We start from the raw sequence: 10,641 nt of genomic DNA, 5'->3' as shown, positions 1-10,641 counted from the left end.
ACACACACACACACACACACACACACACACACACACACACACTCGCAAACATTGATTGAAACCCACCGGGAAGAAGGGCCGTTCTTGCTGCAGCTGGTGTAGATGACAGGCTCGTCGTCATAGAAACTGCCAAGGGCAAGTTTCTGCCTGATTGACTCCCTCTCATTCCTCTGAGCCTGCCAGAAAGCAAAAGCACATACATGAATTCAAAGATTATTAGTTAAAGCGAAGCTCCTGTCCTGCCACTGCGTGTACAGATGCTAGGATGGGTCACTGATATGAGCTTGAAACACATTGGTGACAATATTAGTCTTTGGAGTTTTCTTTCACCTGCCAGAGAGATTTAAAATGTAGATATGTATCCCACCCATGAATCTGAAGTTCATGAATGGGTGAATACATATGAAAACTAATCCAAATCAGCTACCAATTCAGTCATCATGTTTTTAATTTATATTTAATAATTCCATTTCTTTCATACTTGCAAATTGTTTTATTTAGAAACCACTCATTTGTTCATTTTGTTTTAGAGCATCCTTTTCTAAACCTTTATATTTTCTCTTAATACCTTTCAGATTTTAAAGAAATAAAACTTGAAAGGAAAATAATAAAAAAAAAAGGTAATGAAAGACATTTTCTGAAAACTAAACATGGGAAGAAATGTGAAAGATGTGAACAAATAAAACTGTTTACATAGAAAATATGTGTCTTTTCACAATTTAAAATCTCATCTTAATACCATTTTTTAGCTTTTTTGCAGGTGGCTGTTATATTTTAGAAATTTTCTTTTTACCCCTTCATTCTTTTTTTGAGGCATTTATGCTTTTTACCGTTTGAGTTTTGTTTTTACATCTAATATTGTTTTATTTAGATTCACTTATTTTGATGCTTGGGTGGTATCGAACAATGATTCAGCACAATGGGATGAATCAAGAATTTATTTTAGGCCTTTCTTGACGTTGCAACCGAGCCAAATGTGTCCTACATTTGAGCGTATTTTTGACACATTTACACTCTCGTTTGAAACAACCATAAAGTGACACCTCCGAAATTGGACACATTTCTCTCATTGCGTCAGCTTTCTCTCTTTCTAGTTAACCTAAAAACAGAGCCAGGGCAGACTCATGCATATTCATGTGCGCCCTCTTTCTTTTTTGGTGACGCATTATCAGATGAGGATGTGACGTCAAAGCAAAAATCAAGTGATGGCGTTCACTCTCGAAACCAACATTCAGGCTCCTGCTCAGACATACCTCTTACTACCAAAGTGTTGACACAAACACACACAACCATTTGTTTGTCCTCTCAAGTAAAATGTAAGTGATTAAACAGAACACGTGTCACATTCACAGCTTTTATGTATTTTATGACAAGGAACAGAATCTGAGATTAAATACATGTCAAATGAAAGAAATCATTACGAGAAAAACACAGCAATCATGTGAACACACCCACTCCCTCATCCTTCCACTCATCCAGTATGGCTGACATTTACGGCAGCACACCCATTGTGGATACCTACAGTTCATACCTGACAATATCATGTACACCCTCAGAAGTAAACACGACTGCAAACACAAATCCACACACCTGGTAAACGCGTTTCTCCTGGTGCACCATCCTTTTAACGCATCCTACTAGAGCCGTCCTGCCCTCCTTCTACACTGCAGTGATGCTACAGGAGACCCTCTCATATACTGCAGGTCCATGCAGGAGAGGAGAGCGAGGGTGGAAGGGAGAGGAAGCAGCAGGGAGGGGAGCGAGGAGGACAGGAGAGAGAGCGAGAGATGGAAAGGAGGAGGAGGAGGAGGGGTGAAAATGTGGGAAGAGACAGAAGCAGGGGAGAGAAATGGAAGAGGGAGGGAGAAGAGAGACACAGCGGCTCAGTGCTGCCGCTTCTTTCCTGATCTCTTATCTGTACCTCCATCTTCCTCTCTGCTTTCCATCCCTTATCCTTTCCAACTTTCCTTCACTGGAAGGGAAGGAACAAATACTGAAAAATAATTTATTGATTTTTTTAAATTGTGTTCCGAGAGCGGAGAAGACCTTTTAGACTTACTGAAGAGAGGACAAATGATGAACTGCAGGTGAGCACTGGAAGAGAGACAGACTAAATATAGACTCATGGATGAGACTGCAAAAGAAGAGAGCACAAATAATTTCTAAAACCTACTAAAAGCAGTAGTTTGAGGCTAAATGATAGGTTTTCTGTAATTCCCCATTTCCCCATCGTAGTGTAGGAAATGTCTTAATTTCTGGGGGTTTTTAGTCTTTGTTTTGTCTTATGGATGTGCTTGTAAAGCCTCATTCCACTTCACAGATTCAAGCCCACGTGTGCTTTCACAAATAGAGACACACGCAGCTCCCAGAGTGCTGTGTCACAGTGTAGCAGTGGGCCGAGTAAGCAGCGTAACATTCTGAGTCATCTTTCATCCATCATCAACATGCAACCACAAATTACCCAAAGCAGGATTTTATGGTCCCTTTTTCTGGGAAAAAAAAAAACATTGCAGATGTCAACTGTATGTACAAGCATTACTGCATAGTATTATGTACTTATTTGTTACAAGATTTAACTGATGTGCTTTCAAAACAGAATGCATGAAATTGTTTTTCTTTATTCTGTTTGGTTTCATTATGGTTGATGTGAGGTGTCACAGCAAATGAAGCATCTCTCAGACAAAAGACAACCACTCAGAGATGCTGGACACTCTGGCTCTACCTCCACTGCAGCAGTCATCAGCTTGTGATTCAAAGATATTCTGGACTTCCTCAGCCCAGCTGTGGCTCTTTACCACAAAGCCTCCCACTCCTCTGTGTGTCTCCCTGCAGTTGTGACAGTCCTCCCACCAGTGGGCTATTGTGGCACCTCTGGTGAATAAATCTCCCTCTTCTTAATAGTAGCCCATAAAGACAGACTGAAGTGGGTGGAAAATGAAAAGCTGAAGGAGGGGTTAAGTGCTCTGGCAGTGGAAAAACTAGTCACATTTTATACAGCACATTTGTACATACCTTTTAAATGCTAAGATATATGAAGTAAGAAAGCACACTGTGGTAATATTACACTACAGGAAGTTGAGCTCTTGATTCTGCAATTCATTCCCTTAAAAAACAGTCCAATTGACTCAGCTGGACTGAAAGATGTATGCAGCTTTTAGAGGGGAAAACCTCTTGGATGTCACATGTGGCTTGGTTTCAGTGAACTGTAAATTTCTCTTGTGCACATGCAGCATTAGAGGCTGCTCAAGGAAGAAGGCGTCAGGCAGAAAAATACATGAAGAGACAGAATGAGGTGTACACAAGCCCATGTCCTGTGGAAATGCATGCAAGTGTGTTACTGGCTTTTGGAAGTAAAACAGCCATTTATAGCACCTATAATAACACTATTGTTGGATAGAAAGCTTTGAAAGATTTTTTTAGACCAAGGGTGTTTTATTTTGTTTCATGAACTTTAGCATCCTACATTCTGGAAGTAGAGCACGAAAAAGCGGAGATGCATTTTTTTTTTTAATTACCCTAGTCTTCTTTACCAAGGTGTGCATGCAGAAAAGACATTTAGAAACATGAGGACAAGTTTTAAAGATCAATTTTTGTTTTTATTAAACTCAGCATTGTACGATAACTTGTAAAAAGTCCAAATGATTTAACAGGCGAGTCTTGTCACTCTTGGGTTTCAGGTAGCTTCTCCCAACATGCATGAGAATCATTTGGAGCTGTAATGCATCAAGGGAAATGACTCCCAGAAGGAGTCCGCAACATCCTGAGACTGGGATCCAGACATGTAGTTTTCTTCTGGCATGAATTGCAGATAATCTTGGCTGTCAAATGAAACTCTTGGACGGGGTTTGTGGAAGGAAGTAAGCTGTCTCCAAAAGCCTGTACAGCCATTTATAGCACCTATAATAACACTATTGTTGGATAGAAAGCTTTGAAAGATTTTTTTAGACCAAGGGTGTTTTATTTTGTTTCATGAACTTTAGCATCCTACATTCTGGAAGTAGAGCACGAAAAAGCGGAGATGCATTTTTTTTTTTAATTACCCTAGTCTTCTTTACCAAGGTGTGCATGCAGAAAAGACATTTAGAAACATGAGGACAAGTTTTAAAGATCAATTTTTGTTTTTATTAAACTCAGCATTGTACGATAACTTGTAAAAAGTCCAAATGATTTAACAGGCGAGTCTTGTCACTCTTGGGTTTCAGGTAGCTTCTCCCAACATGCATGAGAATCATTTGGAGCTGTAATGCATCAAGGGAAATGACTCCCAGAAGGAGTCCGCAACATCCTGAGACTGGGATCCAGACATGTAGTTTTCTTCTGGCATGAATTGCAGATAATCTTGGCTGTCAAATGAAACTCTTGGACGGGGTTTGTGGAAGGGAACAAGCTGTCTCCAAATGCCTGGACAGTTGTTGCCACTGGAGGCTGTTGTCGTCGTAGTAGTGGGGCACGGTGTAGTCTTCCTCTTCTTTGTAGTCGGGACTGTGGTGGTTGTGCGTGGATGCCTTTCAAACATATGCTGAAAGGGGTGAGAAGGCTTTTGAGAGTTTACATACATGTGGAGCAGTTTCCAACCTGGATTCTTTTTAGCCATACGTTTCAGCATTTGTTGCGGATCCATGTTAAGATGGTGTTCGTAGCTCTCATAGATGGGGTAAAGTGCAAGTAGCTTGTGCAAGTAGTAAGGATTGATGAGAGGAGGGTATGTTGGTTCAGCAGTAGTGGTGGTGGTGGTTGTAGTAGGTGGTGGTGGAGGAGGAGGAGTGTACAAACACAGAGGGAAACGCTGGTTTGGAGAGCAAGGGTAATACATGGGAGGCCATCTGAGGTGTCGTTTGGAGCGGTGGAGGCTCTGTGGCATGAGGGACGACGCAGTTTCCGAAGGCTGTTGTAAAGACTCTGAAGCAGCTGGGGTATCAGGCATTTCCAACACGGTGCAGGTTATTTTAACATTATCCTCCCTCCATTTCAACAGCAAAGTAAAGGTTCCATTCTAAAAAAATAAATAAATAAAAAAAAAGATACAAGAACAGACATCTGAGCTTCAAGTCCATTTGGTCAAAGATTGTATACCTGCAAGTCTAGGATAAACAAAACGATACCTCCTGTTTGACACTGCAGCCATCATAAGGAACAATTACAACAAGTCCCAATGCAGTCTGCTTCACTGTGAAACCACACTCTTTGGGAACCTGGATTAGAGGCAAACGCTCCTCATTGTCTAAGGGAAAAAGAAAAGAACCCACCCAGAGAGTCATGCGCTTGGCATTTTTACTTTTGTTGCACTGAGGAAAGTTTCTCACCCATTTCAAGTTGCAGATCAGCAGCACCAGGTCCCATGGCTTTAAGTCTAAACTCATCACTGCCACACTGAAGTGACGCATTCAGTAGTCTCCATGCTGCTTCAGCCATGTTATCTTCTGTAATTCAAATAAAGTGTTTTAAAGACAATATTTGGCTCGTTGTATTCATTTGAGCATATTTATTAACATTTGCAAAAAAGTAGAGTCTTACCTTCATAATCAGATTGTGCTGAGGCATCATTTCCTGTAGCAGCAGCAGAATCTGAACTGTACTTAAGCTGTTTCTCATTAAAGAGAATACTTCCTTTCATTGCTTCTAAAGCTTCACTAATGTCCTCATCTTGTTTATCTACTTTAGATATTCTATGCAAGCTAAAATAGGTCAAACACAGGGCTAAAGAACACAGGAGCACTGTGGCTGCTATGGTTTGCCACATCCTGCACCGTGCTCCACCTTCCATGATGGACCAGTAAATCTGAGGAGCAAGAGCTCAAGATGATGCAGAGTAACTAACTCTCGTTTTAAAATACCTCACACTCCAGAGCACCAGGTGACTCAGATGAAAGTGAAACCAATCAGATGAAAGTGCAGCTACAGCCTAGCACCTGTGGTCAATAAGCTCACAACAGGACTCATTAGGAGCCTCATAATTCTACCTCCCCCACAGATTATAAATCAACTCTGGATAGGTACTATTCTGCATAAGAATAAGGACAATATTTTTTTTAATTGACAGTTGCTTTTTCAGTGTCAGATATAGATGTGGCCACTTTGAAATCATCTGATTACTTTTTCAGAAAAGACCTTGGCCTCACTGGACGCAGATGCATAAATCAAGAAATGTTTGAATTTGTACAGATGACGTGTCATTTCTTTAGAGATTAAAGTCATATAAGAGCTGCTGCCAATATATAAATATAAAATCATCTTTAGATATGCAATATACAAATTTTATAAAAAATATAAAGAGCTCTACCAGTGTACTAAAGCTTCAACTTGAGGAAGAAATGTGCATAGGGACAGATCAGCAAAGCAAGCATTATGTAAAGATGATATATGGGGAAACAAAATGTAGCTTTTTGTATGGTTTGAAAATTTGGCAATGAAATCCATTCAAATACCAGTAAAGAGAATTTATTTGTATATAATTTGACTGATAAATTTTATTTGCACATTCAGAATATTGTGAAAATATTTAAATGGTCTATGTGAGCAGTGTTAAGTTGATACAATATGAGACTGACAGTTTAAATTTAGAAAGACAATTTGAAGCAAAGCCAAGAATGTCTGCAGGACAAAAATATAAACGGCTTCATGGACTTCTTATTGGGGGGGTTCCAGTGCTGTGATGCTCAAATGCAAAACATTGCAGCAAAAACTGTTTTTATTCAGACAATATATTACAGCCAAGGGCAGCAGTTGACAGTTTGTAGTTCAAATAACCTTATCCTAAACTGTTTATTAGGAGCAATTAATTTTAAACTTTAAATATTTGTCACTTAAGAAAAATGAAACATTGCTTACTGATAAACATGCTCACCATGTCAAACTTCCTGGAGTTTATGAACATAAAATGTGTGATTTAATTTACACCAATGTCATATGGAATTTACAACATTGTGGTGCAGCATTGCCTGTAAGCAAAATGTTTTAATTTCAACATCTAAGCAGCCCAAAATTTTTTATTAAATACTCATTTTAAAAGACAGGCACATGTAGCTTATTGAACATGACTTTAGCTTTAACATATGGTTCTTTGTGCTGGTTTCCTCTTATTCATTACAGACTGGAAAAGGATGTGTTATTGTGAACTCTGCTGCTTGGAAATGTGGTTTAATGCTAGTTTTTAAACACTAATTTTTGATATATGCAACTCATGTGAAATGCAATTTCCCTGTTAGCCACATGTTTTTGTTTTTAGTGAATGGGAGCAGGTACATTTTAAATACAACTTGTTTGTTCAGCAACACGTGTTGAGACAAGTCAGTTTTTTTTTTCCACATTTAGAAAATGCAGTTATTTTAAGTCACCGTCAACAAATACCAAGAGTAAACTCCAGAAGCTGGCAAGCCACACATTTAACATCATAAAAGACAGAGAGTCATTTAGTTAAACCTTTATTGCAGGCTATCCTTGAAAAGGGTAGAACAAGTGTGGAAATTTCTGTCCGTATGGGAAAAAGGGCAGATTCTCAGGTGGATAAAACTGAGGACCACCTGAGGGAGCCTGAGTATCTGCTGACTGTGTGGTAGAAGGAGTTACAAGAGTAGTTGTAGGAGCTGCAGTAGTCTTCACATCTGGCGTGGGATTCTTTGGGTATTCTGTCACAGGAATCTTTGGGTATTCTGGCAGAGGATAAGGAAAGTATGGAGACAAGTCATGAACATAAGGTCCAAATGGCAAAAAGTAGGGGTCAAAAGGCACCTGGGGGTAATCTGTGACTTTTGGCGCAGGGGTCGTCGGCGGTTCAGTGGTGACTGGAGTTGGGTAAGAGAAAGCTTGCTGAGGGTAGGAGGGTTTTGGAAATTGAGGCAAATTTGCTTGTTCAGGTCCCAGTGAGAAGAGATAAGAAAATAATGGGTGGGAATAAAAATAAGGCAGGTACTGAAGTTGAGACTCTTGTGGAGCTTTAGGCTCTTGCGGCATCTGGGGATACTTGGGCTCCTGTGGAAACTGGGGCATTTGAGGATATTGGGGAGATGTGGGCACCTGGGGGTCCTGTGGAATTTGAGGATACTTGGGCTCCTGTGGCAGCTGGGGATACTGTGGAACTTGAGGATACTTGGGCTCCTGTGGCAGCTGGGGATACTGTGGAATTTGGGGATACTTGGGGTCCTGTGGCAGCTGGGGGTCCAGTGGAACCTGAGGATACTGGGGCACCTGGGGATACTTGGGCCAGTGATGTCTGCGAGGCCAGTGGTGGCTAGACTTCCTTCCACGTTTGGGGCACATGAGCGAGACAGGATTGCCATGCCAACGCAATGGCAGCTTGTAGGTTTCATCCTTGGGACGATATTGAAAAGTTAGCGCTTGTACAACAAAACATTTCAGTTTAAAATCTGCCAATTAATATACGTTACAATACCTGTTGAATCATATTGCAGCCATCATATGGAACCATCATGACGAACGCCATCGAGTTTCCGTGCATTTTGTAGCCACATTTTGGTGGGACCATGGCCAAAGGCATTGATCGTTTATTTTCTGTGGGGGGAAAAACAGTGGCATTAAGCAGGTGATCAAACCAGTAGGTTGTGTTTATACATCTAAACCTTATTTCCACTTTACCTTGTTCCACTTCAAGTTGTGAGGCACCTGGTCCGAGTGATCTGAACTTCAAGTGATCCCCAAAACAATGCAGGGATGTTGCCATGCGGTTCCACTTTTCCTTGTGGGCGTCATCCATTTCCGGCTGGGTCCATCCTGCAGGATACACGGAAGTTTAGTCACATTCCTCACCTACCGACTGAATAGTTCCTCAGCCTAAACTCCGTGAGTATTTACCTGCAAAATCCGCTTGATAAGACGTTTCATCCTCCGCAGAAGCGTTTGAAGAGGCTTCCCAGGCTCGGTCTGTGACATGCGACTTCTTCTCAACAACTTCCCCGAACACAATTTTCCCTTCCTGGACGCCAACATCAAGGTCTCCCCGCGCTGCTCGTCTTTCCGTTTTCGTCAGTCGAAGGGATTCTGTCGTTTGCGCTAAATGACATGTTAAAATAAATGCTGCAGCCAAGCAGACAGTGGTACTTTTCCTTCGTTCTTTACCCATCATTTAGCTGTGCGTAACTCCTGGAAAAGTAGCAACTGATTTGCAATTTTCCGTCGCGAGTATTTGACTTGTTTTGTCTTCTGGCCGCGAGGAAGCAGGTGCTGCAACAGCCAATCAAATGCTGAGAAAGATATTGGTCTTTAATCAACCACCATTACTTACACCTGAGTACATGTGGTTTTCTTTCATTCTTTTTCTTCTTTTTTTTTCTTCTTCTATGAAATCAATATAACTTATAGAATTGTTTGTTTACTTATAAGTATATGTAAATGATATTATCAAAGTTACAAGAGAATTTCATTCTTTTGCCGAAATACCCGCATGAGGAATATTTACGACAATTCAACTCTGCCATCTGCTGGATAAAACATGGTATTGGCTAAAGGGGAAAAAAAATAATATTCGTGATTTTATTTCTTTTTCTTTAGTCATAACAGTAAAATGTTCAAAGGAGATCACTAAAAGTATAGCTGTTGTGTTAACTGCTGCTACCAGTTTTAAGAATGAATTCAAATCCTGGAAAAATCATTCAAATTTGTGAATGTTTCAATTCTGTAAATGGATAAAAACTAAAAGGTGAAGGAAGACTGAATTATCAGTCAAATACCTAGATAAAAAGCAAAGTTTTGAAACAGAAAATAAATCTCAATTCTCTACAGCCATTTCATTTTTTTATTACCTTAAACATCAGTCATTAGATAGAAAACTTTTACTTAATGGCATTTCTTAATGTGCTGAATGTGAATGTATGGTGTTATAATTGGAATGAACTGACTGTTTTGGATTTGAATCTGCCTCTGAATTGGATTTATGATTTGGACTTTGTTTATTTCTCTGTACAGTGCCCTCCGATGACTTTTGTTGAGAACTGGCGCCACATGAAATACACTGAACTGAACTCAATTAAAAGATGTTTCATGTTGTTTTCGTATTATAACCAGGCAGCAGAGCTTTCGTGCCAGGCAGCTTTTCACAAACCCTGATTTGGTCTCCGGGGCTACATTAACAACACAAGCAAGTGAAAAGCTTTGCTCCACATCTGACTACCTCTGAGGTGAGTGCACATTGTTTTTACTTGTGCCGTGTTATTTCCTTAAATTAATCCACGCCAGTTTAAATGAAAAGCCTGTAAGGGTTATTGTTGCCATGAGATCTTCACATGACTCATTTTCTCTATTTAACCTTTTAATGTATTTTTAAAAATATGAGTCTAAGAGTAGGTAGGTTGGTAGGTACATTTATTTATATAGCACTTTTCAGCACGAGGCGACTCAGAGTGCTTTACAACACAAGAACAAAATTACAGACAGAGTTACAGAACATGACAAGATAACTAAGCTAAAACATGACAATGCTAACAAGGTACAGGTTAACCAAACTACCAAAACATGATATTACTAAACCAAGGCACGAATAATCTAGCTAACAGTGAATATGATAACTAATTGTACAGTAACTAAGCTAAGTGTACAAGAGGGCTAAATAATCTAAAACGTGACAATGCTAAAACTAAAACTAACGGTACCGAACTATCTAAAAGTACCCCAGGGCCGCTATACAGCCGA

The 10,641-nt window shown here is 40.0% G+C and overlaps 4 protein-coding genes across 7 annotated transcripts in view; 1 reads left to right on the top strand and 3 right to left on the bottom strand.

Annotated features, from left to right (window-relative positions):
• The window catches only part of zgc:153615 (uncharacterized protein LOC777747 homolog), a 6,562-nt gene extending 4,783 nt beyond the window's left edge, over nt 1–1,779 (bottom strand). Inside the window, exons 1-2 of one of the 2 annotated variants that reach the window (XM_017422376.3) lie at nt 1,591–1,779; nt 67–176 (exon numbers count right to left, since the gene is read on the bottom strand). In XM_017422376.3, coding sequence (XP_017277865.1) covers nt 67–176; nt 1,591–1,620 — 140 coding nt within the window. In that variant the 5' untranslated portion in view covers nt 1,621–1,779. The remainder of the gene's footprint in view (nt 1–66; nt 177–1,590) is intronic. The other variant, XM_017422378.3, reaches the window with a different exon arrangement.
• Nucleotides 1,780–3,574: 1,795 nt separating this feature from the next.
• LOC108239620 lies at nt 3,575–5,817 on the bottom strand. Of its 2 annotated transcripts, XM_025007263.2 has the most exons (5): nt 5,515–5,817; nt 5,304–5,420; nt 5,103–5,221; nt 4,412–4,993; nt 3,575–3,886 (listed from the first exon to the last, which is right to left on the bottom strand). In XM_025007263.2, exons 1-5 carry the CDS (start codon nt 5,762–5,764, stop codon nt 3,704–3,706), a joined length of 1,251 nt encoding a protein of 416 aa, XP_024863031.1. In that variant the 5' UTR covers nt 5,765–5,817; the 3' UTR covers nt 3,575–3,703. The 2 variants fall into 2 exon arrangements, with proteins under 2 accessions (XP_024863031.1, XP_017277914.1); XM_017422425.3 differs by lacking the exon at nt 3,575–3,886 and having other exon boundaries at nt 4,100–4,993.
• Nucleotides 5,818–7,404: 1,587 nt separating this feature from the next.
• LOC108239673 (protein PELPK1) lies at nt 7,405–9,130 on the bottom strand. The gene is made up of 4 exons (XM_017422549.3): nt 8,809–9,130; nt 8,593–8,727; nt 8,390–8,508; nt 7,405–8,307 (listed from the first exon to the last, which is right to left on the bottom strand). Exons 1-4 carry the CDS (start codon nt 9,077–9,079, stop codon nt 7,432–7,434), a joined length of 1,401 nt encoding a protein of 466 aa, XP_017278038.1. The 5' UTR covers nt 9,080–9,130; the 3' UTR covers nt 7,405–7,431.
• LOC108239674 (glutamate-rich protein 6) overlaps nt 8,620–10,641 on the top strand; it is a 7,000-nt gene continuing 4,978 nt past the window's right edge. Inside the window, exons 1-2 of one of the 2 annotated variants that reach the window (XM_037982043.1) lie at nt 8,620–8,796; nt 10,018–10,130. The gene's annotated coding sequence lies outside the window, so the exon portion shown is untranslated. The remainder of the gene's footprint in view (nt 8,797–10,017; nt 10,131–10,641) is intronic. The other variant, XM_037982041.1, reaches the window with a different exon arrangement.

The sequence above is a fragment of the Kryptolebias marmoratus genome, linkage group LG20 (genome assembly GCF_001649575.2).
Source record: "Kryptolebias marmoratus isolate JLee-2015 linkage group LG20, ASM164957v2, whole genome shotgun sequence".
NCBI lineage: Eukaryota > Metazoa > Chordata > Actinopteri > Cyprinodontiformes > Rivulidae > Kryptolebias > Kryptolebias marmoratus.
The sequence above is the reverse complement of the archived record's forward strand: the minus strand, read 5'-3'. Positions and strand labels throughout refer to the sequence as shown.

What these genes read in the sequence shown, in the direction of transcription:
- LOC108239620 (XM_025007263.2), bottom strand. Translation starts at nt 5,764, where the DNA reads ATGGAAGGTGGAGCACGGTGCAGGATGTGGCAAACCATAGCAGCCACA. An exon ending in AGCACAATCTGATTATGAAG is followed by an intron (nt 5,421 to 5,514) that starts GTAAGACTCTAC and finishes TTTGAATTACAG; the next exon opens with AAGATAACATGGCTGAAGCA. An exon ending in CAACAGCCTCCAGTGGCAAC is followed by an intron (nt 3,887 to 4,411) that starts AACTGTCCAGGC and finishes GGTGCTATAAAT; the next exon opens with GGCTGTACAGGCTTTTGGAG.
- LOC108239673 (XM_017422549.3), bottom strand. Translation starts at nt 9,079, where the DNA reads ATGATGGGTAAAGAACGAAGGAAAAGTACCACTGTCTGCTTGGCTGCA. An exon ending in TTATCAAGCGGATTTTGCAG is followed by an intron (nt 8,728 to 8,808) that starts GTAAATACTCAC and finishes TGTATCCTGCAG; the next exon opens with GATGGACCCAGCCGGAAATG. An exon ending in ACAACTTGAAGTGGAACAAG is followed by an intron (nt 8,509 to 8,592) that starts GTAAAGTGGAAA and finishes TTCCCCCCACAG; the next exon opens with AAAATAAACGATCAATGCCT.